The 21,229-nt window shown below is 51.5% G+C and overlaps 1 protein-coding gene across 1 annotated transcript in view; it reads left to right on the forward strand.

The window, feature by feature from the left end:
• Positions 1-739: 739 nt before the first annotated feature.
• The window catches only part of RAMP1 (receptor activity modifying protein 1), a 21,653-nt gene continuing 1,163 nt past the window's right edge, over positions 740-21,229 (forward strand). Inside the window, 2 exon segments of the mRNA XM_009285136.2 lie at positions 740-917; positions 10,520-10,658. Coding sequence (XP_009283411.2) covers positions 740-917; positions 10,520-10,658 — 317 coding nt within the window.

Consider the following 21,229-nt stretch of genomic DNA (forward strand, 5'->3'; position numbering starts at 1 on the left):
GCAGCGAGAGCTGGGATGCGGCGAGGAGGTGTTGCACTGGGAAGAGAGATGAGGGCAAAGGACTCCTGACCCGTGTACCGGCTGGCTTCATTAGCCTGCCGCTCACAAAGCAGCCCTAATTAGGGACCTAGCTGTGGAGCTGATTGATGGGTGCAGTGGAGCATACTGCAGCCCCGGTCCTTGTGGTGCCGCAGAGCTGAGACGGGGCGGCAGGGTCTGGGTGCTGGCTCCAGCGAGCAGGGACCGGAACTGCTCTGCTCACCTCGCCACGGCCGGAGGAAAGCAATTGCAGCGCTCAGGTGCAACGTGCTTTGATAAAAACATGGTGCCCGGTATTGCTTCCGAGTGAGTCGTAGACAGTGCGTTCATCAAAAGATCATCGGGATGCCAAGAAAATAGGTAGGGATGGGCAGAAATGCTAGTGCTTTGGTGCTGCGTGCCCTGTTTGCAGGTACAAGGAGGGGGCCAGGAAATGCAGCGTGCTGGTACGGGGCTGCTGCGGTCTCTGGGCTGGCGTTTGTGCCGACAGCCGCGTCTGGCTGCCGGTGTGCAGCTGAGCTGGAGCCGATGCTTATTCGTGATCCTCTTGTTTCCGTTTGACCTTCTCCTGTTACTACCTTTTACCATAAATAAGTCTTCATGCCTGGTGATATTTATCCCCAGAAGTGTTTCTGGAGCATCATCACGCTGCCTTCAGCAAGGCACAGCCCTCGCACTGGCTCCCACGCTCATCCGGGCCATGGTCCCACAGAAATGGGACTTCTGGGGACGCTCCTCTGGAAGCAGCGGTGGGATGGCGCTGGCAGGACCGCAGCGTGCTCTTCAGACCCATCCCATGTTGTGCTTCGTTCCCAAAGATGTGGAAGCCTTTGGCCTCTGTGGAGGGCATCTGCCACCCGAGCTTTCCGTGTGGCCAGGTCCCTAACAGGGGACTGTCCCCAGCCTGGCTGAGGAGGGACTGACTTTCTCTACCGATTCTGCATTCAGGTATCTGCTGTCTTCCAAGCTAGCAAGGTTTTACACTTACCCTTGCCGCAGCTTACGCCCCTGGCACGGCATTTATGCCATGGCATCTCCTGCCATGGTGGTCTCATTTCGCTGGGATTTAATGGAATTAGCTGGCAAGTATTTATTCAGGGTTGGGGGAGGCTGTTTCGTGAGCAAGCCCGGATGGAGGGATGCAGCACACAGACCTGAGGAGCCCAGGGTGAGGCCCACGGTGATGCTCTGCCCTGGGACTGCAGCACCTGCAGCTCGCTCCCCGAAGCGGCACAAGCAAAGCCATAACCACATGCGTGTTTTTCAGGGGAATATCTGTTTTCCTATAATTGAGCTTTCCTAGCCCTGTCTCTTTTCACTTAACATTTTTTCCCCTGCTGCAAGGGGTGAGCCCTCCATCTGCAGACCTTGCTGAGGAGCTCCAGCCATGCTTTGTAACCATGTCCGTGCCATGCTTACAGACCCCTCCGTTCAAGTAGGAGCCGGGTTGTTTCTTCTGCTGCTCCATCTGCAGCCCCCCAGGGCAGAGGGGAGGCAGGGAGGGGAGGATGCTCCTTCTCTTCTCCAAAGCGAGCAGTGGCAGTGTGTCCAAGACATCCTGGGATCAGCCTTCCCGGGTGCTGGGAGACGGGCAGATGTTCCCCCCACCTCCCAGCATCTGCTCAGCCTTTGAAATACTCGCTGTGCGGTGACTCAGCGGCGTGTTGAAAAATCCCCGCTCCCTTTCAGTATATGAAAACCCCTGAATCCCATGAATTCCCTCTTAATTTACATCCCGAATGGCTATGTTGGGAAGGAAAATCCTGCGGATTAAGGGACAGTGTCGCAACACGCCAAGTGAACAAGCATGCAGCAGGCAGGGGAGGCAGACACTGCCTGGTTTTAGGACCCGAGGATACTCCAGAAGCATCAGGGAGTGGGTTTGGGACAGAGCAGCTCTCTGAATTAATGCTGCTGGGATGAGAAATACCCTTCTCACATTAAACAAGATGGTTGGTGACTGCTTTGGGTGGCCAATGAGTGGCCCTCCTTGTCCTGACGTCCCTGAGCCTGACTCTGGCTGTGTGCCTACAGGTTGCTGGTGAGGGGACCAGGCTCCTCCCATGGGCTCGCCCGCTGCCTGCCAAGCACCTGCATCCCTACAGCGATCGGGAAATAGGAGCATCTCTGTGAGGACTTTGAACACCTCCACATATTTTTGAGGTCTCTAAACTGGATATGGGGAGCCTGGTGCTGCGCTGTGGTGAAAGCAGCAGCAGCTTATCCAATCATGCATTAATAAATAAAGTTTTTGAGATGCTTGAAGTGCTACATATCATCCATTTTCCTTGGCCAAATTTATTTGGTCAGAAGGGGCGGCAGGGTAGCTCTGTCACCTGCAGGCCTGGTGGGTAGGTGGCTGTGGGCTCCTTTTCTGCCCACATAACAGTGATGGCTTTTCTGCATCTCCAAGTGCTTTACAGAAGAGGCCAAGATGATGGTCCTCACCTGCAGTTGAGGAAAGGGAGGTGCCTTGTGTTAAAAGGTGGTACTCGGGGCAGGAGAGTGCCACGGACAGGGGCGCTGTGCCTGGGGAGGGCAGGGGGCAGAGCCCCACGCCCTGTGCTGTCCTCCCACTACATTTGCTGGTCTTGGGAGGAAAAGGTGTCCTGAGCTGTAAAGTAACGCTCCTCTAAGGCTTGGAAATCACCACGGAGATACTGAAAGCCTCCACAGCCGTTCCCCTGCAGTGGGCTGGTAGCGAGAAGGAAAGATGCTGGAGATGAAATATTGTCAAACTCGGAAGGGAGGAGGGCACCAGAGGAGCTGCCTGGGGAGAAGTCAGGCTCAGCCTTCACGGGAAGGGATGGGGATGGGATGGGATAATTCTGTGCTGATGTTGGGGCTCGGGCAGGCTGCTTGAGAAGGGGATAGGTCTCTGTCTCCCCCACGATCACCTGCAGGATTTGGACACCTCCATCCATCTCGCCATTCCCAAGCTGCTGCACAGCCCCGACAGCCCCAGGAGCCGCTGCCGGATCCCAGCAGCTCAGGGCGGGTGCCAGTGCCCCTGGCCTGACCCAGCCAGGCGGGGAGGAGAGGCTTTAAAAATACATTCCCCATGCAAAACCAGGACAGAAATAGTCCTGCCAGGGCTCGGAGGTTTCGTTTGACTGTGGGGGGTGCATCCCAGGCTGTCAGCAAGCAGACGTGTTATCAGATGGCTCCCTCCTTTCTGATAGAGAAATAAATAGTGTTGAGCCAGCCACCCTGTTGTTCCCCAACACCAACATCTTCATTTTTCTGTCCCCCAGCTCCAGCCGAAAGGGGTCACAGGTTTGCTAAGTGCCAGCTTCATTTTTATCTGGTGAACCAAGGGAGTGTTTGCAAGCTCTGAAGCCTTTGCTGAGCTGGCAGCTGCCCAAAGCAGCCCTGGCAGGAGGTATATTTTTAAGCAGAGGGTGCCAGACCCTTCCTGGGGGTTATGGGGCTGCGAGTGCTGGAAGGGGCAGTTGTGCCTTTCTTCCTGCTTCTCCCCAACTGGTGTGGGTGACTTCCCCTCTCTCTCGTGTTTCTTGGCATGAGGTTTCTTGCGCAAGACCTGAGCTTCCTGCTAGGTTATGCAGTGGTTTGGTTTTTAAGCCCTATCCAGAGCTGTACCCCATAGGGGTCTTCAGAGCCTGGTGTGGAAGGTGCTCCTTGGATGGGTGAGCTGCAGAGGAGGTTGGTCCCCAGCGCCAGGCTTGTACCTCCATTGGGGCTCAGCCTGCTTTTTGGAGAAAACATCTGACTCTAATACCACCATGGGGGCCAGAGGCTATGTACGAAGCAGCAGGCTGGAAATGCCCCCCATGCCTAATCTGGCTCTGTTTGGGGAGGGCAAAATCAGGCTTAGGAGAAGGTGTGGACGGGCACCGGCAGGCGGTCAGGGAGGTCCCCGGGGCAGGTTTGCAGTGACACCGCCAATTCCCACGTCGACAGTTTGTGGGTGCCAGCCAAAGCCCAGCCCAGCCCTTTACATGCAAGCACTGCTGGGGATGGTGGGTTTATTTTCAGTCCTGCGAGCACTTGCTCCATCCCCTGCGAAACCATCTGCTGCCTCCAGCTGGGCTGGTTTGTGGGCTTTGAATCAACAAAGAAAACACTTCCCACAAATTTTCCATTTTTTGGCCACAAACCAGGATGTTTTTTATGCTCATCTTCTGCCTCCTGCCCCCCATGTCCTCTCCCTGCCCTCCCACAAGTGTTTTGGATGAGAAGTTTTGGACTAGGTCTGATCCTTCCCTTGGCTTCGTGCTTCAATTCGGGCAGAGCACCAGAGTGCTGGGAGGGGACTCGCTCGGATGTGACCCTGGGATGCTTCCAAGGGTGCCCAAGCCCCGATGCGGGGGGGTACCACATGCTCACCAGGCTTAAGATGAAAACTTGAGCTTAATTACTTTGAGCTACTAATGAGCACCGGACGTGGCAGCTCTGCTGAGTCAAAGTGAAGATGCTGAGAAAAGCACTTGGTGAGGACCGGCTCAGCTGGTCTGTTTGTAGATGTGGGTCCCAACATGAAGGGAAGGGTTGAAAAACAAAATTAGGCAGCGTGAAGCTAATTAACGTGTGCTCCCCATGTACGGAGCGGCTTTCAAGGCTTCCCAGGGCTGTGCCTGCAAAATCCCCCCACTCAAAACCCGCTCTCGCAGAGCCATGCGGTACCTCCAGCAGGGACACAGGGCTGCGGTCACTGCACATCGTTTTTGTCACCAGGGTGAGTGGTGTGTCCTGGCAGGGATGACTGCGAGTCCAAGGTGGCCGGGGGATGTTGGCCACAAGAGAGTGGGACAAAATCAGGTTTGGGTTTAGCCACAAGTGACCGTCTCCTTCCCAGCATCGGTCCCAGCTGGCAACTGCCTGATTTGGCAGCATGCAGCACAGCTGTCCAGCTGGGCTTTCCCTGGTTTAATCTTCCTGGGTTGGTACCTGCCGGGGCAGGATTCATCCTGCTGGATGGGGACGTGGCAAAGGCACGGCTTGATGCATACTCAGGAAATGAGCTCCAGATTTCCAGCTCTTGTTGGGTTTTATTTTGCAACTGGGTCCAAACCACGAGGCTTGTTCTCAATAAAACAGAGCAAACAACCACACAGAAAAGGAGGGGAAAACAGTCTGTTTTCATCTTGGTCTTGTTGAGAGAGCTAATTATTTCACAGGGCGGGTCACAGCATTTGGGAGAAGCCCAGGAGAAGATACTGGGATGTTTGTTCTTTGAGGCCAGAGCTTTGCTGGTGCTCGGGTTTAGCTATGTGTGGCTTGTCCATTGCCAGCCCTGCTGTGAGTGTCACTTTGCAATTATCTGCGATCTTCTGGGGTTTAATGAGACCTCTAAGCTTTTAGATTAATAACTGGCTATTTTCTGCTTTTTGCTATGAAGCCCTGAATGGTTTCCACCAAAAAACCCCTGCTGGTCCAGCTGTAGCCAGGATGGTCTGATGACTACTCTGCATACGTAGTCAAATAGTTTCATCCTTCATCTAGCACCATCAAGGGGTGACGTGGGCTTGGGGGAGTCAAGCTCCCCCATTTGCTGAATAGCAGTGAGCTACAGCCGTGCTGGGTGGGTCTGGCAGCCCCTCCAACAGCAGTCAGTGGCTGCCACTGAAAGGGTTCACAAATTAGGGTGTCTCCAGTTCCCATCCTATATAAGAGCCTCCATCAAGAGCTTCCTTCTTGGATGAAACTGCAAACAGGGGGTACAGTCCAGGCTCTGGGTGAGGAGCCTTCATCTGCAGGAGCCACGTGACCGGTGGCTAGGGGCTGCCCTGGCTGTGTCTGGAGAAACCCAGCAAGCCCAGAAGAACACAGCGTGTGAGTCCACGTTGGTAGGATCTCCCTAAAAATGAGACTGCCTTACTTGGGACTCACTGCCCCAAACTCTCCATATATTCCCAGTGCGCACGCATCGTGGGCAGCATCCAGAGGTCGAATGGCAGAGGGCCAGGGTGGCAAGGCTTGCAAAAAATGCTGACAGGCTCCGTCATGATGCCTGGGAACTGGGTCTGTCAGCGCTGGCATTGCTTTGACCTCCTGTGCCATGCCAGCCTGAAATGCTCATCTGTTCTCAGGCTTCGCAGTCCTCCCTGCCTCTGCCTCCCCCTGGGGTTGGCTGCACGTCCCAGCAAGACGAGCCCAAGAAGTCCCAGAAAGTTGAGGAGAAAATGGCCGGAGACCAAAGAATTATGCAGAGGGGATGGTGATGTGAAAAGCAAAAGTTGTCTTGCAGAGAAAGCTCAGGGCTTTCTGCTGGTGAACCGTCACCGTGGCAAGTGTGCAGGCTCTGCAGCAGTGGCAGGAGGAGAAGGAGGAGGTGGTGTTCACCAAGTTGTTTTCTGGAGCTGTGAGCCCAGAGCTCTTGGCCCAGACTCTAGCTATAAGAAGTGCAATGGAAGAAAGTCCAGTTATTTTCCCGAAATCTTTGTAACAATTCAGGGCCAGCAATGTTTTTCTGCTGAAATACATGAGCGACTTCGGTTTTTTGCAGCTAACCATCAGTAAGCTGAACCCTGGTAGATGTTTGCTGGGACTCTCCAGTACATCTATCCCAGGGCAATCAAGAGGATCTGGGATGCCTGAAAAAGCCTTCCCTCCAATCAATTCCTCACCACCGCTTTCCGGGTATTCCCTGTGAGGAGGCAAATTAAGGATTCTTAAAGTTACGTCTTTTACCAGGCAATCAGCGCTCTTCTCGTCAGGGAAGGGCGTTCATCAACAGTTGCGCAGGTCCTCATGCTGAGATAAACACCGCATTGGATGGTGCCTCTTTCCAGCAGAAGGCGTCTTTGCACGCAGAAGGCGTCTTTGCACACAGAAGGCAGTGCGCAGACATGCTGCAAGGATGAATTTTGGACGGCTCGCAGTGGTATCACCTATATGGATGCACAGGCTGGAGAGACATGGGAAGACAGAGATAACCCCCTGGTCCGTGTCTAGGCGGCACCTAAAGACCAAGTGGGGCTTTGGAGGTACCGCATGGCTCCGGTGGGATGTTCCCAGGGGACCACTGCGTTCCCACAGCTCCCAATGCCATTTTTCCCAAGGGAACGGGAGCGCCGGGAGCACGTGAGAAGGGAGCTGTTGGAGGCAGCTCAGCCTCGGTATAGTCAGTTTTTGGAGCTCATTTATTCAGCAGCTCCTTATATCCTTCACAAATGGATGCTGCTAAGTACAGAGATGTGACCGCTCTGGAGCTCAGTTATTTACAGCTCACTGCAGCTGACTTACACCGCCTCTGTCAGCAGGGCTGAGGGGGGAAGGAAAACCTTCTGGAATGAGAGCCAGGAGATACAAAAATCCCTTCCTGCTTTTTTTCCCTGTTGTTACAAACCCTGAGCCTGTCCCAGCCTGACGTGTTGGTAAATGTGGGTTTGGGGGAAATCCGGGAAGCAGCAGGGAAGTATCCATGGGTTTAGGTGGGGACCACGTGGAAATGTGGCAGGAGCTTCTCCTCGCTTTGACCTTAAAATGTGCATTTAAAGCTAAAGCAAATTCTCCCCGGCAAGCTGAAAACAAAACAGCTTTTTGGTCTCGCTGTGCCCAGCTCCATCCTTGCAGCATTTACACAATGGGCTCTGTTGAGCCTTGCTCCTCTTGGATGCTCTTTGCCTCTGATGTATAAAACAGAAGAGTCCTTCACGATGATAAAAATCAATTGTCCTCATGAAATGTCTTGGTCACTGGCTGATGGGTCTGGTTTCCCCAGTCCCCCAGGGAAAAGGATTTGCAGACAGACCCCATGTGTAGGTATGGGAGATGCGGTGGGAGAGACATCTTCCAGGAGCACAGTCTCTGCACTGCTCCTTGGGGTTACCAAGCCAAGCCTTGGCTGTTGGCATCTGCAATGCTCACCGCTGCAGAAGGCAAGTCCTCATGGGGAAGGCAGAGCTCCTGGAGAACACTGTGAAGAGCTGCCAGGGGGGAAAGAAAGGCGGTGACGTGCCTGCGAAGGACCTTCAGAGCAGAGACAAGAGGCAGGAACAAAGTGCAAGCATACGAGTCATGTGCTCAGGGATGACAAAGCCCGTGCACTGGCTGTTTCCTGGCTGCCCATACCTGTACTCAGCCCACGGCCACGTCCAACCCAGCAGTGTCTTTGAGCTGCATTGATTGGCAAGTGCTTAAAGCTCCCTGGGTTTTTTGTTTTCACTTGGTTTGGGTTGTTTTTTTCTTTTAATAGTAAGGCTCATTTTCATGCTGACTACCAGATATGTGACTTGCAGCTACTCAAGCAGGTGTTGCAGCCAGTTTGCAGTTCTCAGTTGCTTCATCCTCATGGTTTATTTAGTGTTCCTCCTCTCTCCATCCAAGGTGGAGCTGCCTGTTAAGGTGTTTTCCTCTAGGTCCTTTCTGCAGGAGCAGCTGCGCGGTCGTCAGGAAATGTTTGGGCATCTCTAAGGATAGTTGTTTTTGTGGTACAAATGATGACTTGTCTCTAGGCCCATCCGTGCTAATCGGGAGTGGGGAGGAGTGAAGCCAGACGAAGGGCAGCCTGGCCATGCTCAGTTAACTTCTGCTTCTCTTTCTTCTTGTGCTGTATCGCTGTTGAATTTCTTAAAGCGGTTTTGTCTTCCTCAATTTCTCTCCACGCTTTGCGTGTCTCGCTCATTTCTGCCTGGCTCCATTTCCTCCTTTGCTCCTCAATCCCCTCAGCTGCTCATCCAGCTGCTTTTTAATCTGTTCGCCTCCCCTGCTCTCCTTGCTTCCCTTATGCAGCTCTCTCCTGCTTTGCTCTCGACGTGTTCGCTGGTGGTGTTTTCTCTGCAAGTTGTTTGTCCGGCCGCGTGATGGGCGTAATGTTTGCAGGGCACTTGTCCTTCGCAGTCCAGTGCATGGTCTTCACCGAGGGGTGACCCCTCAGGGTGGCACCTGAACCTCCCTTGGATGCTGGTGCTCGCTCAGCCATGTCACTTGTTCACTTGATTCATCCAGATTTGAAGGGATGGGAAGGGGAGAAAAGACTCCCAGCCACCAATCATCCTTGAGCCTGCCCAGACTGAGATTTGCAGTCCAGGTCTCACGTGAAATTATTGCACCTTGCCTCCTCCTCCTCCTCCTCTTCCTCACTTGGCGCTTTGCTTCAGCATCCCAAACCTTCCCATTTCAGAGCAGGGCTTGTCTCTGGCTGAGGTTGTGTTGCGCAGGTGCTGTAGGGTGAGCCCCTGGGTGGTATCAGTTGGGGAGAGCTTTAGATTATGATAAACTCGGTTTTATTATTGCAACGGTGAGGGTTTAATGCTCCTTAACTCCCTACCCTTGGCTTGATAACTCACATTGTCTTATCTTGAGCCGGACCAAAGCGGCTGCCATGATGGGAGGCAGTGTGGGAGCCCTGCAGCCATCCAGAAACCTCGCCCAAGGGTCTGGGGGCCCCTTGCCACCCAAATCCCCTAGCGGGTCCTGAGTTCCCACCCGTTGCCATAGGATGCTGGTACCTAAGCACTCCGAGGATTTGGGGGCTGTGGAGGGACTGATCAAGGAGGGCAACCCCCGGGCAGGAGCCACTGGTGATGTCCCATGGCTTTCATATGCAGACCGCTAAATAAGTAGCTAAATTCTGTTTTGTTAAAAAGTAAGATAAAAATAAAAATAAAGCCCCACTCTTTTGCGCAGAGTTATTCACGCATAGCAAAAAATAGAGCTGGTATGTGATGCCTGCCTGCGATGTACTCCAGGAGCTGCAAAGGCACTAGCTGGCACTTTGGGACCAAGGGAAAGATATTATTTATAGGCAGGCTCAGTAAATCATTCCTCTGAAGGTTTTTTTTCTTCGAGCCTGCTCCCTCTTCCCTTTGTAGCATTACTGTCCTTTTCCCTTTCCACTTGCTAGCAGCATTGCACTAATTGTGCACAAACTTGTAGAGAAGTAAGCAGCATCTCTTCCTTCTCTGGTCCCAAACCAGAAGGCACTGTGTAGCAGGGACGCATACCCAGAGGTGAATTAAATCAGCACCGTGCAGCCAGAGATTAATTTCACTGCACTTGTCCCTGCGTTCCATCGGAGATGGATATTTGTTTCCAAGTGTGGCACCGTGCAGATAATTTTTAAGGGGTCCTTTGCTCAGCAGCAGCAGGGATCCGGCTGGGAGCCGTGGGGTTATTCCCCAACTTCCCCTACACCCTTACTCTTTTTGTAAACCGAAAAACTGGAATTTAAAGTCCAAAGACGTGTGTCAAATCATCAGCAGAGAATAAATCTGCGTCCTTACTTATTTATGACTTACCTGGCATATTTTGAATAATTGATTTATCTAGCATCGGGCACTTGGGAGGTAATGGAGGATGATGCTGCAGGGTCAGAGGGATGTGAAGAGGGAAATAAAACCCTGAGAAGGAGCTTTTGAAGAAGCTGGTTGAGAGTGGGCTTGCTTTGATGTCCAGCTTTGCTTTGGCAGATGCCCTCTGCGTGAAAAGCTGCAGGGGGCCTGCACGGTGAGGAGCAAGGGGTTGTCACTGGGCCACGACCCGCCGTGGCAGAGCCTAACCCTTGCCTGTCTTCCAGCCCATCACTTCATCGTGGCGACGGCGTGCCAGGAGGCGGACTACGGCTGGATGATCCAGCACTACTGCCTGAAGCAGTTCCAGCTCAGCATGGAGGGCATTGGGCAGCGGCTCTGGTGCGACTGGGATGAGACTGTGGGGTAAGTGAGGTCCCTCTGCTCGCCCCTCCCTTCCCGGCGTCCCAGGACTGCCTGCACCCATCTTTGATTTTGGGATGTAAGGAGGTCAGTGGTGGGTTTTATTTCATGGGGGGGAACAAATGTGCCATTTCACTCCACTTTGCAAGTGCTGATGCTGCCCTGGCTCCGTCCCTGCTGGGTCCAGCTGAAGGGTCTTCCCTGTCCCAGTCACTTGTGGAGGGGCCACGAGGTGAGCTTGGAGGGGAGAGCAGTGGATGTTGTCTACCTGGACTTCAGTGAGGCTTTTGACACCGTCTCCCATAAGATCCTCACAGACAAGCTGACGAAGTGTGGGCTGGATGAGCAGACAGTGAGGTGGGTTGAAAACTGGCTGAATAGCCAGGCCTGGAGGGTGGTGATCATTGGACAAAGAATAGTTGGAGGCCAGCAACTAGCGGTGTACCCCGGGGTCAATGCTGGGTCCAGTCCTGCTTAACCTCTTCATTAATGGTCTGGGTGATGGGGCAGAGTGTAACCTCAGCAAGTTTGCAGATGGTACCAGGCTGGGAGGAGTGAGTGACACACCAGAGGGTCATGCTGCTGTCCAGAGGGACCTCGACAGGCTGGAGAAATGGGCTGATGGGAACCTCGTGAAGTTCAACAAGGAGAAGTGCAAAGTCTTGCACCTGGGGAGGAACAACTCCATGCACCAGGACATGCTGAGGACCATCCAGCTGGAAAGCAGCTTTTCAGAAAAGGCCCTGGGGGTCCTGGTGGACACTGAATTGAACATGAGCCAGCAATGTGCCCTTGCAGCAAGAAGGTGAATGGTATCTGGGGCTGCATTAGGAGGAGTGTTTCCAGCAGGTGATCCTTCCCTCTACTCAGCACTGGTGAGGCCACCCATGGAGTGCTGGGTCTAGTTCTGGGCTCCCCAGTGCAAGAGAGGCATGGACATACTGGAGAGAGTCCAATAAAGGGCCATGAAGATGATGAAGGGACTGGAGTATGTCTCCTATGAGGAAAGGCTGAGAGAGCTTGGGCTGTTCAGCCTGGAGAAGAGAAGGCTCAGGGGGATCTTACTAAGGTATATAAATACCTGAAGGGAGGGTGCAAAGAGGACAGAGCCAGGCTCTTCTCGGTGGTGCCCAGTGGCAGGACCGGAGGCAATGGGCACAAATTGAAGCATGGGAGGTTCCCTCTGAACATCAGGAAACACTTTTTCACTGTGAGGGTGACCGAGCACTGGCACAGGTCACCCAGGGAGGTTGTGGAGTCTCTATCCTTGGAGATTATTCAAAAGCATCTGGACATGGTCATGAGCAACCAGCTCTAGGTGGCCCTGCTTGAGCAGGGGCGGTTGGGCAAGATGAGGTGGACCTCCAGAGGTCCTCTCCAACCTCAACCATTCTGTGATTAAATGGGCTTTCAAGGAGGCCAACCTAAGCAGTGTTTGGAAATTAGGATGGCAGTCTTGCTCAATACAGTTATGTACGTATGAAAAACCACACACCCCAGTGGCAGAGCTTCAACAGGAGACCACTCTTCTCACTGTCTGCTACATGCTGGGTATTGATGTGTTAATAAGGCAGTAGATTGGGATCCCCGTCACGGCTCTTCTGGTGACTCACTGCTTGATGGACATATTTCCCATGAGCTTTTTCTTTTTTCTCAGCACTTAGGTTCTCCAGACAGTCCAAAATGCCCAAACTCAGCTTGAAAACCCCACAATCCACTGAGATGCTCTCAGACCCTACGAGAAAATCCCACACTGTCCCACCGGACCTGCTGGCTCGCCCGCTGCTTCCAAAAGTTGTGTGTTGATTTTTCTTAGCAACTAGAGGGAGAGGCTGGCGTGGTACGGCATGGCAGTCTTCTGCTAAGCCTCCTGTTTGTAATCAGTGTCAGGGAATTAGTGGTGATTTATGACTTAGGAGAACTGGAGATGCGGTCTGCTTTCCTGGTGGAGCGCTCGGCGGCATCCTTGGGGGGATAATGAGGGTGATAAGGGAACCCTACTTAATGCAGCAGCATCAGGGAGAGCAGGGATGTTGCATATGGGGAACATGCTGTTCTGTGGGGGCTTTTTGGGCATTTCTTTTGTTTTTTTTTTTTTTTTTTTTTTTTTTTTTTTTTTTTTTTTTTTTTTTTTTTTTTTTTTTTTTTTTTTTTTTTTTTTTTTTTTTTTTTTTTTTTTTTTTTTTTTTTTTTTTTTTTTTTTTTTTTTTTTTTTTTTTTTTTTTTTTTTTTTTTTTTTTTTTTTTTTTTTTTTTTTTTTTTTTTTTTTTTTTTTTTTTTTTTTTTTTTTTTTTTTTTTTTTTTTTTTTTTTTTTTTTTTTTTTTTTTTTTTTTTTTTTTTTTTTTTTTTTTTTTTTTTTTTTTTTTTTTTTTTTTTTTTTTTTTTTTTTTTTTTTTTTTTTTTTTTTTTTTTTTTTTTTTTTTTTTTTTTTTTTTTTTTTTTTAATTGCGAACCACCTGCATGATGCTTTCTTTGGATTAGCTCTTTCCTATTTATAATCAGCAGAGCTGAATTTTTCAGTACCACCATGGCGTAAATCATTCTCCTGGTGAGATGGTTTTGATTAAAGTTGCAAAGACCAGTCAGGGGTGTCTGTGTATTGGTGTGAGGGCCTGAAAAGAGAAAATAAAAACCCGTTCTCCACTCTCAGATGGCTTTCCGCATCGTACAGCGTTGTTGTGCCGTGGCCTTTCTCCGGGAAAACGAAGTGGCAGACAAAAATGAGCTCTTGCGACACAAGGCGGGGATTGAGGTCAGTTGGAAATGGCGAGCAGATGTTGCCGTATGCCATGAGCGTTTTGCACAAAAATTACACTTTTTGTAAGAAAGATTTTGGTTGATTTCCTGCTTCATGCCCCTTTCTTCTGTGACAAACTAAAATCTCTATATATGTGTGTATGTATATATAGATAGATAGATTTTGAAAAGGACAGCTTGGGTTTTCCTTCCCCTTTATTGGTGACAAAATGGAGGGGAAGAAAAGAGAGTGGAATGACTGTGGGAGGTTTCCTGGTTTTGAGAAACCTCATCTGGTCCTCAAAAATGTCTAGGGCTCCTGCTGTTGCTCCTTCCCTTGGCCACCGTGGGGGTCTCCGCGGGACCTGTCCCCCTCTGTCGACACCTTTGGAGGCAGATGTGGTGAGTGGCAGGAGAAGGGGATAACCACCTCCCTGGGTCTCCTGTCTGTGCTGGGGGTGAACTCCCACCCCTGGGGCCATCCCAGCAGAGCTGTCCCCAACACGGGCTGTCCCCGTGCAGGGGCTGAGTGCGTCCCAGGGGCAGGACCTGGTTCGATGCTATCTGCAAGCTTGATGAGATGCAATCCATCTCTTCCTCCAGACCTTCGGCGAAGCCATTGCACAGGAAGCAGAGGTGTATTAAAGAGCTCGTTCTTTATCTCCAATGTCCTGTTTTTCTTCTAAATAGCTTCTACTAAACTTGTTATCCTTGAGGCACTTGGAGGAAATGTTGATAAACTTGCAGTGTTTAATTTGATTGCATGAGTCCATTTGCTCCGTGCAAACACAAGGCTTGGGTTATTTAAGGGTTGACATTCCTCTGATCCTCCTGTGCCCTCAGGACATTGGGAAAATCAGGTAGAAATAGTCAGCTACTGCTGTAAATAAGCTGCTCTGCAAGGATATGGGTTTCAGGTGGCCACCTCACTCAACACCCCTGCTCCCTAGGTGTGCATGGGACTCACCACCCCTTTTAGGAGAAAAAGTACTGTTAGGAGATGTTCCATCAGGAGTGGGCAGGGGGTGGCATAGGCTGGCTGGTCACCCCTCCGGTTTTAGGGGGAAGGACTTGACTTCCACAGGCGTCAGATGAAGAAATGGAAATAAAACATCTGCCTAGAGCCTCGTCTCCTCTCCATATCTTCCCCCAAACCGAGGAATTTTGATGCTTGAAACCTGTCCAAAAAGAGAATGAGAAATATCTGAAGGTTTTGCCTCTGACAGGTCCCGTACCATCAGCAGCATCGGGTTTGGAGCTGTGATTTCTCATATGTGGCATTTAGCGGAGAAATGCCCATTAGGCCCATCATTTACTGCTCAATTGAGAATGACATGATGGGAACATCTGGATAAATGAATTGTCTCAGCAGAGTTTGTAATTGTGGTTTACTGGTCCTATTTATAGGCTGCAGATTATCCTCCCATCTTACCCTCAGAAGTATTAACCAAGCTCTTTCATTGCTGGTACCGCTGCGTTCAGATGTAACAAACAGAGGGGTCTCTCTGGACCAGGAGTGTTTGCTGAAGGTTGGGCTTGGACCATGTGAACAAGCACCAACTCTCTGAGAAGGTTTGTCCAACACCGTTGAGCTCTGCTGGCTTTCTTAGCCATGCTTATTTGGGGAAAGTTGATGGTTTTTGATATGTTAAATCGTGTACCAGGGGAAATTGTGTGAGCCGTTACACGCTTCAAGAATGGGATGCCAGGTGGTTTTTAATGAAACAATTAGTTCCAGAAGTTGGCCATGAACACTGTCTCCTGGGAAGGGAGAAGGACTGCTTTGAGAGGTGTTTTCCCTTGGGTCGTCTGGTTTCTTTCCCTCTCTTCCTCCCCAAAAGACGAGCGATCCGGTGTGGCCTCGGGTGCTCCTGCTGGAGCCGTGCGTGCCTGTGCCTGCTGGGTCAGCTGCCCACCTACCTGCTCACATGCTGCAAGCTGGTCTCTCCAGGCCCCCCGTGGCCTTGCCCTGTGGATCCTTGGCCTGAGAGCAATTTAGACCAAGCACCCTGGTGTTTTGTTTTGCAGGGCTTGCAGCCCTGGAGCCCCATTATTTAAAGCTGGAGCTGCATCGTGGTCTCCTCTGCTTCATGGTGGTGGCTGAGCTGCTTTGACCGGGAGCTCAGCTGTGCATGACTAATTATCCTGAAGATCAACTTGGCTATTTTGATTCCAGGTCCAGATTCATCGGCGCGGCGATTGAGCCGGGGGATTAGCTGCGGCCTCCCTCAGGGCAGCTATTTTGGGGAGGCGGAGCACTGCTGGCAGAGCCGGAGCTGCTAGAGGGGTGGGGCTGCCGGCCGCTCATCCACGAATGCATCACCAGGAGCCGATGACTTACAGATATTTTTCCTGCACGGTTTTAGCTTGCCAGCGGGCCGTGGCCGGGGGATGGCTTGGCATGGCAGTTTTTGCACGGCATTGGTGCGTCGGGCAGCAGCGAGCAGGCTGGGAGGATGCTCGCAGTGCTGAGCGGTGCTGCAGCTGCGGGTGTCACTCCAGCCGAGCCAGGCGCCTTCATCCCAAATATATTCGCCCTGTGGCACGCCTAAAAATCTCCGGGGAATGCTTTCCCATCACCATGGGCATCCTGCGGGGAAGGAGCTCACCGTCATGGTGTTTCGCCTGCCGGTCTGACAGCTGCAGAAACGTGCCAATGCTGCCAGCTCCTGGCATGCCTGGTACCCTGCCCCACTCCTACCCCCCGCTGTGGGGCTGCTCTCACAGCTGTGAATACACTCACAGTGTGTCTTCAGGTTATTTATCCATTATCTTATAGACAACAGATTGATCCATTATTTTATTATCTCATTATCTACTTATTTAACTTCAGGTTGCCAGGTCGCTTCTGGATACCCCTTTACTATGTCTCCAGGCTCGCCCTGCAACCTTTTAGAGGGAGAAATCAATTTTTTCTTTTAATTTAAAAAGTAAAAGGAAAGCCTTGTGGTAATTTTTTTTTTCCCTTCTGAAGCAAGGGATTTGGGGAGGAAAGGAAAAAATCCTGATACTCGTGGCAAAAGGGAGAGCTGATGATCCTGTGAACCCTAACTGGCATCCATAGTGTAACACCATCCGGAGCAAGGTGCTGGCAAGGAATAAATGGCAGATCAAATTCCAGTCTCAGTTGCAGTGGTAAAAAACAAGAGGCATTGCTCAGGATTTACAGCGGTGTAAGCATTCGGATCCTGTCAAACCATAAATCAGTCCTCGATTGCTTCCCACGAGTGGCCCAGCCCTGTCCTGTCCTGCCCGCGGGCGTTCGTCCCCACGTGGTCCCTGCGCTGCTCGGCCGCCTCCTTGCCGCAGCATCCTTTAAACCCAAACAGTTTCCATGGTGATGAGGAAAACAGTTTTAATTGCAGTTCACACTGGGTAGGGAAAAAAATATTTAGAACTAAGCAAAGCTGTACTTTTCAGGGCAGGCTGCCTGTCTCCCTGCCCGCAGCCTGTGGTGAGATAGCTTGGGAAAACCAGCCCTGTTCCTGGTGCTATCCTACATCAGCTCAATAATCACAATTTTTGATTTTTTTTTTTAGTAATTAAAGCTAGTATTTTAAGGCATTTTTAAGGATTTTAAATTAAGATGCTGGTATTTAAGGCAAAAGCAAGGTGGGGGGGTGGCAGGAGAAGGAGGTGGCGTGGGTGCAGACTGCTTCTCCTTTCCCTCTCCCCCCATGTCTAGTGGACTCTGGGGACACGCTTACGGTCACAGAGAGCTAAGGACGCCCTCCATGCTCAGCGTTCCTCCAGCCATGGGCATCCCTCCATCTCAAAGCACAGGCGAGCCCCTGAGACCTGCTGTTCCCAGGGGAGCTCTCGCTGGGCTGGGGGTGATTTTTGACACCGGGAAAGATCCCAGAGAAGCCCAAGTCCAGTTGGGAAAAGATGACTTGGGAACACTTCTCCTTGAAGCCGCTGAGCTCTCCTCGGGGTTGGGGGAAGCAGGACCAGCCTGAGTGCTCTGACCGGGATTTTTTCTGCACATACAACTGGATGGTCCTTGAGACAGGCAAGGAGAGATTTCAAATACCTTCCCATGGGGGCAGAGGTGCCCGATGGAAAGGCTTTTGTCGCATCCTCTAATTCCAAATATCATCTTAACTAACTCCTCTGTTGCCAGCCAGGTTTTGCAGCCTGGCTTTCGGCTGTTATGAATAGCGCACGGCGTGTAGCTTTGGGCTGCGCCGGCTATTCATAGCCCCTGGCAAACAGTGTTAAAAACACTTAGTCCTTCAGTTACCTCTTGCTCCCAGGCAGGTTGGGAAGTCAGGGACAACCATCCTTAGATGTCGCATCCTTAGATCCTCTGGCTGCTCTGCAAAGCCACGGGGATGTGCCATGGTGCAGGTCCGTGGCCTGAAGACCTCTCTACCTCCTTATTTACCCCAACCGAACTGAGCCATCATGGAGCTTGTTGGAAGTCCAGCCAGGGATCTGCCCTGTGGTTAATCCCCCTGCTTTCAGTAATGGCCATAAGGCCCTACTCACCTGGTTTTAGGGGGCAGCCAGCCCCTGGTTTGCGGCGTGAGGGAGGAGAGGATGCAGGGCGTGGGTATTTCTCTGCACACCCCCGCCTCGGGTCTGATTTGAGGTCGGTGGCGTTCAGGTCTCCTAGGTCGTCCCCAAAAAATTGTCTGGGTGTTTTGCCAGTGCAATCCCCAGACGCCCCTGATGCCACCAACTTGGGTCTCTGTCCTCACCATCATCTCCAGGGTGGTCCCAGTGGCAGAGCCGGTGGCATGGCATGCCAGTCTATTTCTGCAGCTGCATCGGTCACCGGCATTGCATTTTGCTTCAGCTGCAGCAGCAGTGGGGTCTCTCCCCGGGCTGTAGCCGCCAGCAGCGCCCCAACCCTGGCAGCGTCCCCAGCACAGCGGGGCATGGCATGCGGTCCTCTGTAGCATGGGACATGGGGCTGAGATTTGGCAATGCCTTTCTCCTGCTTGCAAGGATATAATCTCTGGAGGCTTTGTTTTGGAAGGTTTGTGCCCTCGCTTAGCTGGAGGAGATGGTGTTTTGGGAGATGGAGGCTTGCAAATGAGCTGTAGCGTTGTCTGAAAGCCAAAAAGTTGACTCTACCTTCTCTCCAAAGAGAGTTTGCACTCTGCGACTGAGGATTACACCTCTTTCTCGACATCAGAAATAGCATGATCATCCCTGCACCTCCTGGAGCTCGGCTCAGCTTTGCCTGGCTGAGCGTGGCAGGAGGATGTCACCCTCCTGGGCTGGGCTGTGGGGTGGGAGGTGGGTGGCACGGGGAGGGCAGCGCGGTCGTACTGGGCAGCAAAACAACCCCCCCCCAAGAAGCTTCACCATCAGCATGGGCTGAATTCCCCAGTGGGACCATGCTGGTGTGGTGCTAACATAATAATGCGTCTCTGCTTGCGGAGAGAGAGGAGAGAGAGAGTGCGCCAGATGCTGCTTTGGAGATGCAGTGGGACGAATATTTGCCGTGGCTGTGACAGGGAAGAGAACGCTCAGCCCCGGGCGTCAACACTGCTGCTCTCCAGTAGGATTGTGATCCCTTCTGACAAAGCATCGCAAGCAGCAGCCTGGGTCCAACTGGTCTGGTTTATCCGTATCCCAGCAAGTGGATCCCTTTGCTAGCCCTCTACGGTAGCTGGCAGTGCACCTGTAATGAGAAGGTCCTCCATGCCATGTGTCTTGGTGCTCTGCATGTGAAGACAGAAGCTGGATGGAGTCTTGCAGGACTGTTCTCTGAACACCACGAGACATGGCAACTCAGGACCCGCGCAGCTGGCAGGATGGACTCGGCCAGTGGTTGCCAGCTTGTGTCTATGGATGCCCAAGGGTCTATGAGATAAAGTGAAAGAAATTAAAGCACTCGGCTACAGTTGAGAGTTCGGCTTTGTTTTTAGTTGGTGGTTCATAAAACTATCGTGGTCAAGTAGTGCTTTGCATAAGCAAAGGGCAGAAAATCATCTCCTGAAGAGCATCCAGATTTGCTTTCCCTTGGCCAAGAGCTCAGCAGCCCTTGTTGTCACTTCTACACTTCTAGCTGTTGCTGAAAATATTTTCTTTTCCCTCCAGGCCAATCCTGCTCGCTCCCGCTGGGCTCTGGGGGTGTGCGGGGCTGGTGGGTGGCAATGCCCATGATGCCACCCTGCTCCTGCTGAGGATGCGATCCCACCCAGAGCAGGGTGGCTTTAATGAAGACAGGGGACATGAAAATAAAAGGGACAGGAGACCTAGGGTATCTTAAGCCACAGCTGCAGACCCCCCCATCAGGATGGATGGACCTCCTTCCACACCTGGACGGATGGTCGTTGCCCCACGGCTGCCTCCTCTCCCCCCTACGCTGCTTCTGGGGCTGTAGTCGCTCGGCTCCTCTCCTCGGGGCCATCCTCTCCCCAGCTGGTGCGCATGGAGCCGTCTGAGTGCTGAAATACAGATGCTGCCTAAGTGCAAAGTGTAATTAGAATTTATCCTTTCACTTGCTGACACCATTTTGCTCTGCTTACTTGCACGTCTTCACGTAATGATGGGAGCAGCTATTTATCAGCACGAAAGGGTGGTCTGAGCAGGGGAAGGGCTAAGCCGGCTGCTGTACGGCCCTTCAGTTTTAAAAATAGCTTTTATTTGCTTCTCTGTTAACTCTTTCCCTCTGGTTCCTGAAGATGCTTTAGCTCCTGAGATCTGCTAAAGCTGCTGATGAACGGGAAATGGTAATTTTGCACATTGGGATGCTGAGCAGAAGCTGCTTTTAGTAGCTCCAGGCACCCTGTTAATTAAATCACTGGACTCCGCAGGGCCTCCCTCCAGCGCTGCCGTGTGCCTATGGGCCGCCTGCATGAAAACCCAGCTGATGAAATGCAGAGAGGCTGCAGCGAGTAGCTGGGAAGCTGCTTATAAAATATTTCTTCCCCCAGGCAGGTTTTTAATTGGCTAGCTGGGTTTTCGTTAGCTCTGCTTCTCTAGGATTAGATGTGAGTAATTGGGATGAGGAAAAAAAATTGTATATACTTTTTTTTATGCATAGCCAATTTTAAAGCAGGTAGGATTTGAAACCCATGGTTATACCTGTCCTTCCAGAGGGTAGCTGGTTAGACCAGCACAGGGGCTGTCCTCTCTCTGCGGTGCCTCTCGCTCAGGGCTACTCCTTGTTTTCCAAATATTTGAAAAAAAACCCCAAACCTTAAAAAATGGACTTGCTGGCCATTGAGAGGTGGGATGGGTCGTGGTCCTGCAGACCTGCAAAGCGGGGTACTGCAGAGAGATGAGCTTCAAAAGCATGATGTTGGTTCGTATGCAAACCCCCCATTTTTTTAGGCAATTAAAAGGAGAATTTTTAGTAGATTCGATGTACTTAGTTCTGTCCCCTTTTGGATGAACCCGCCCAAGCTAAAGGAGGGTGCCCTGAAGGCTGGCAGCTGGGCGAGCTGCTCCGTGGCCCAGGATGGGTTTCCTGAAGGTCTTTGCCTAAAGGTGCCAGAGGGTTATTTGGGTCCGACCGGTATTTTCTAATAGCACCGGTCCAGCCGTGAAATCCTGCAAAAATTAACACAAACCAAAAAAGACCTTGCTTCTAGTCATTTTCTTCTGTAAATGAAAACTCCTTGTGCTTTTGGCTGTGAGTGAGCATTTAAAGTGTGCTCAAAGTGGCAAAACCTGATGGGAATTAAAAAAAACCAAACCCCACATATATTTTTATACCTATCTACCTACAATCTCAAAAAAAAACCCCTAGAGAATTCAAATAACTCAGATAACAATCTCAAATACAAGCTCAAATAACATATACACACAGCTATAATAGAAAGTACGTAATACTTTATATTATACAGGGCTGGGGGGGGGGGGAGGGGGCGTGCTA

The sequence above is a fragment of the Aptenodytes forsteri genome, unplaced genomic scaffold, assembly GCF_000699145.1.
Source record: "Aptenodytes forsteri isolate BGI_AS27 unplaced genomic scaffold, ASM69914v1 Scaffold264, whole genome shotgun sequence".
NCBI lineage: Eukaryota > Metazoa > Chordata > Aves > Sphenisciformes > Spheniscidae > Aptenodytes > Aptenodytes forsteri.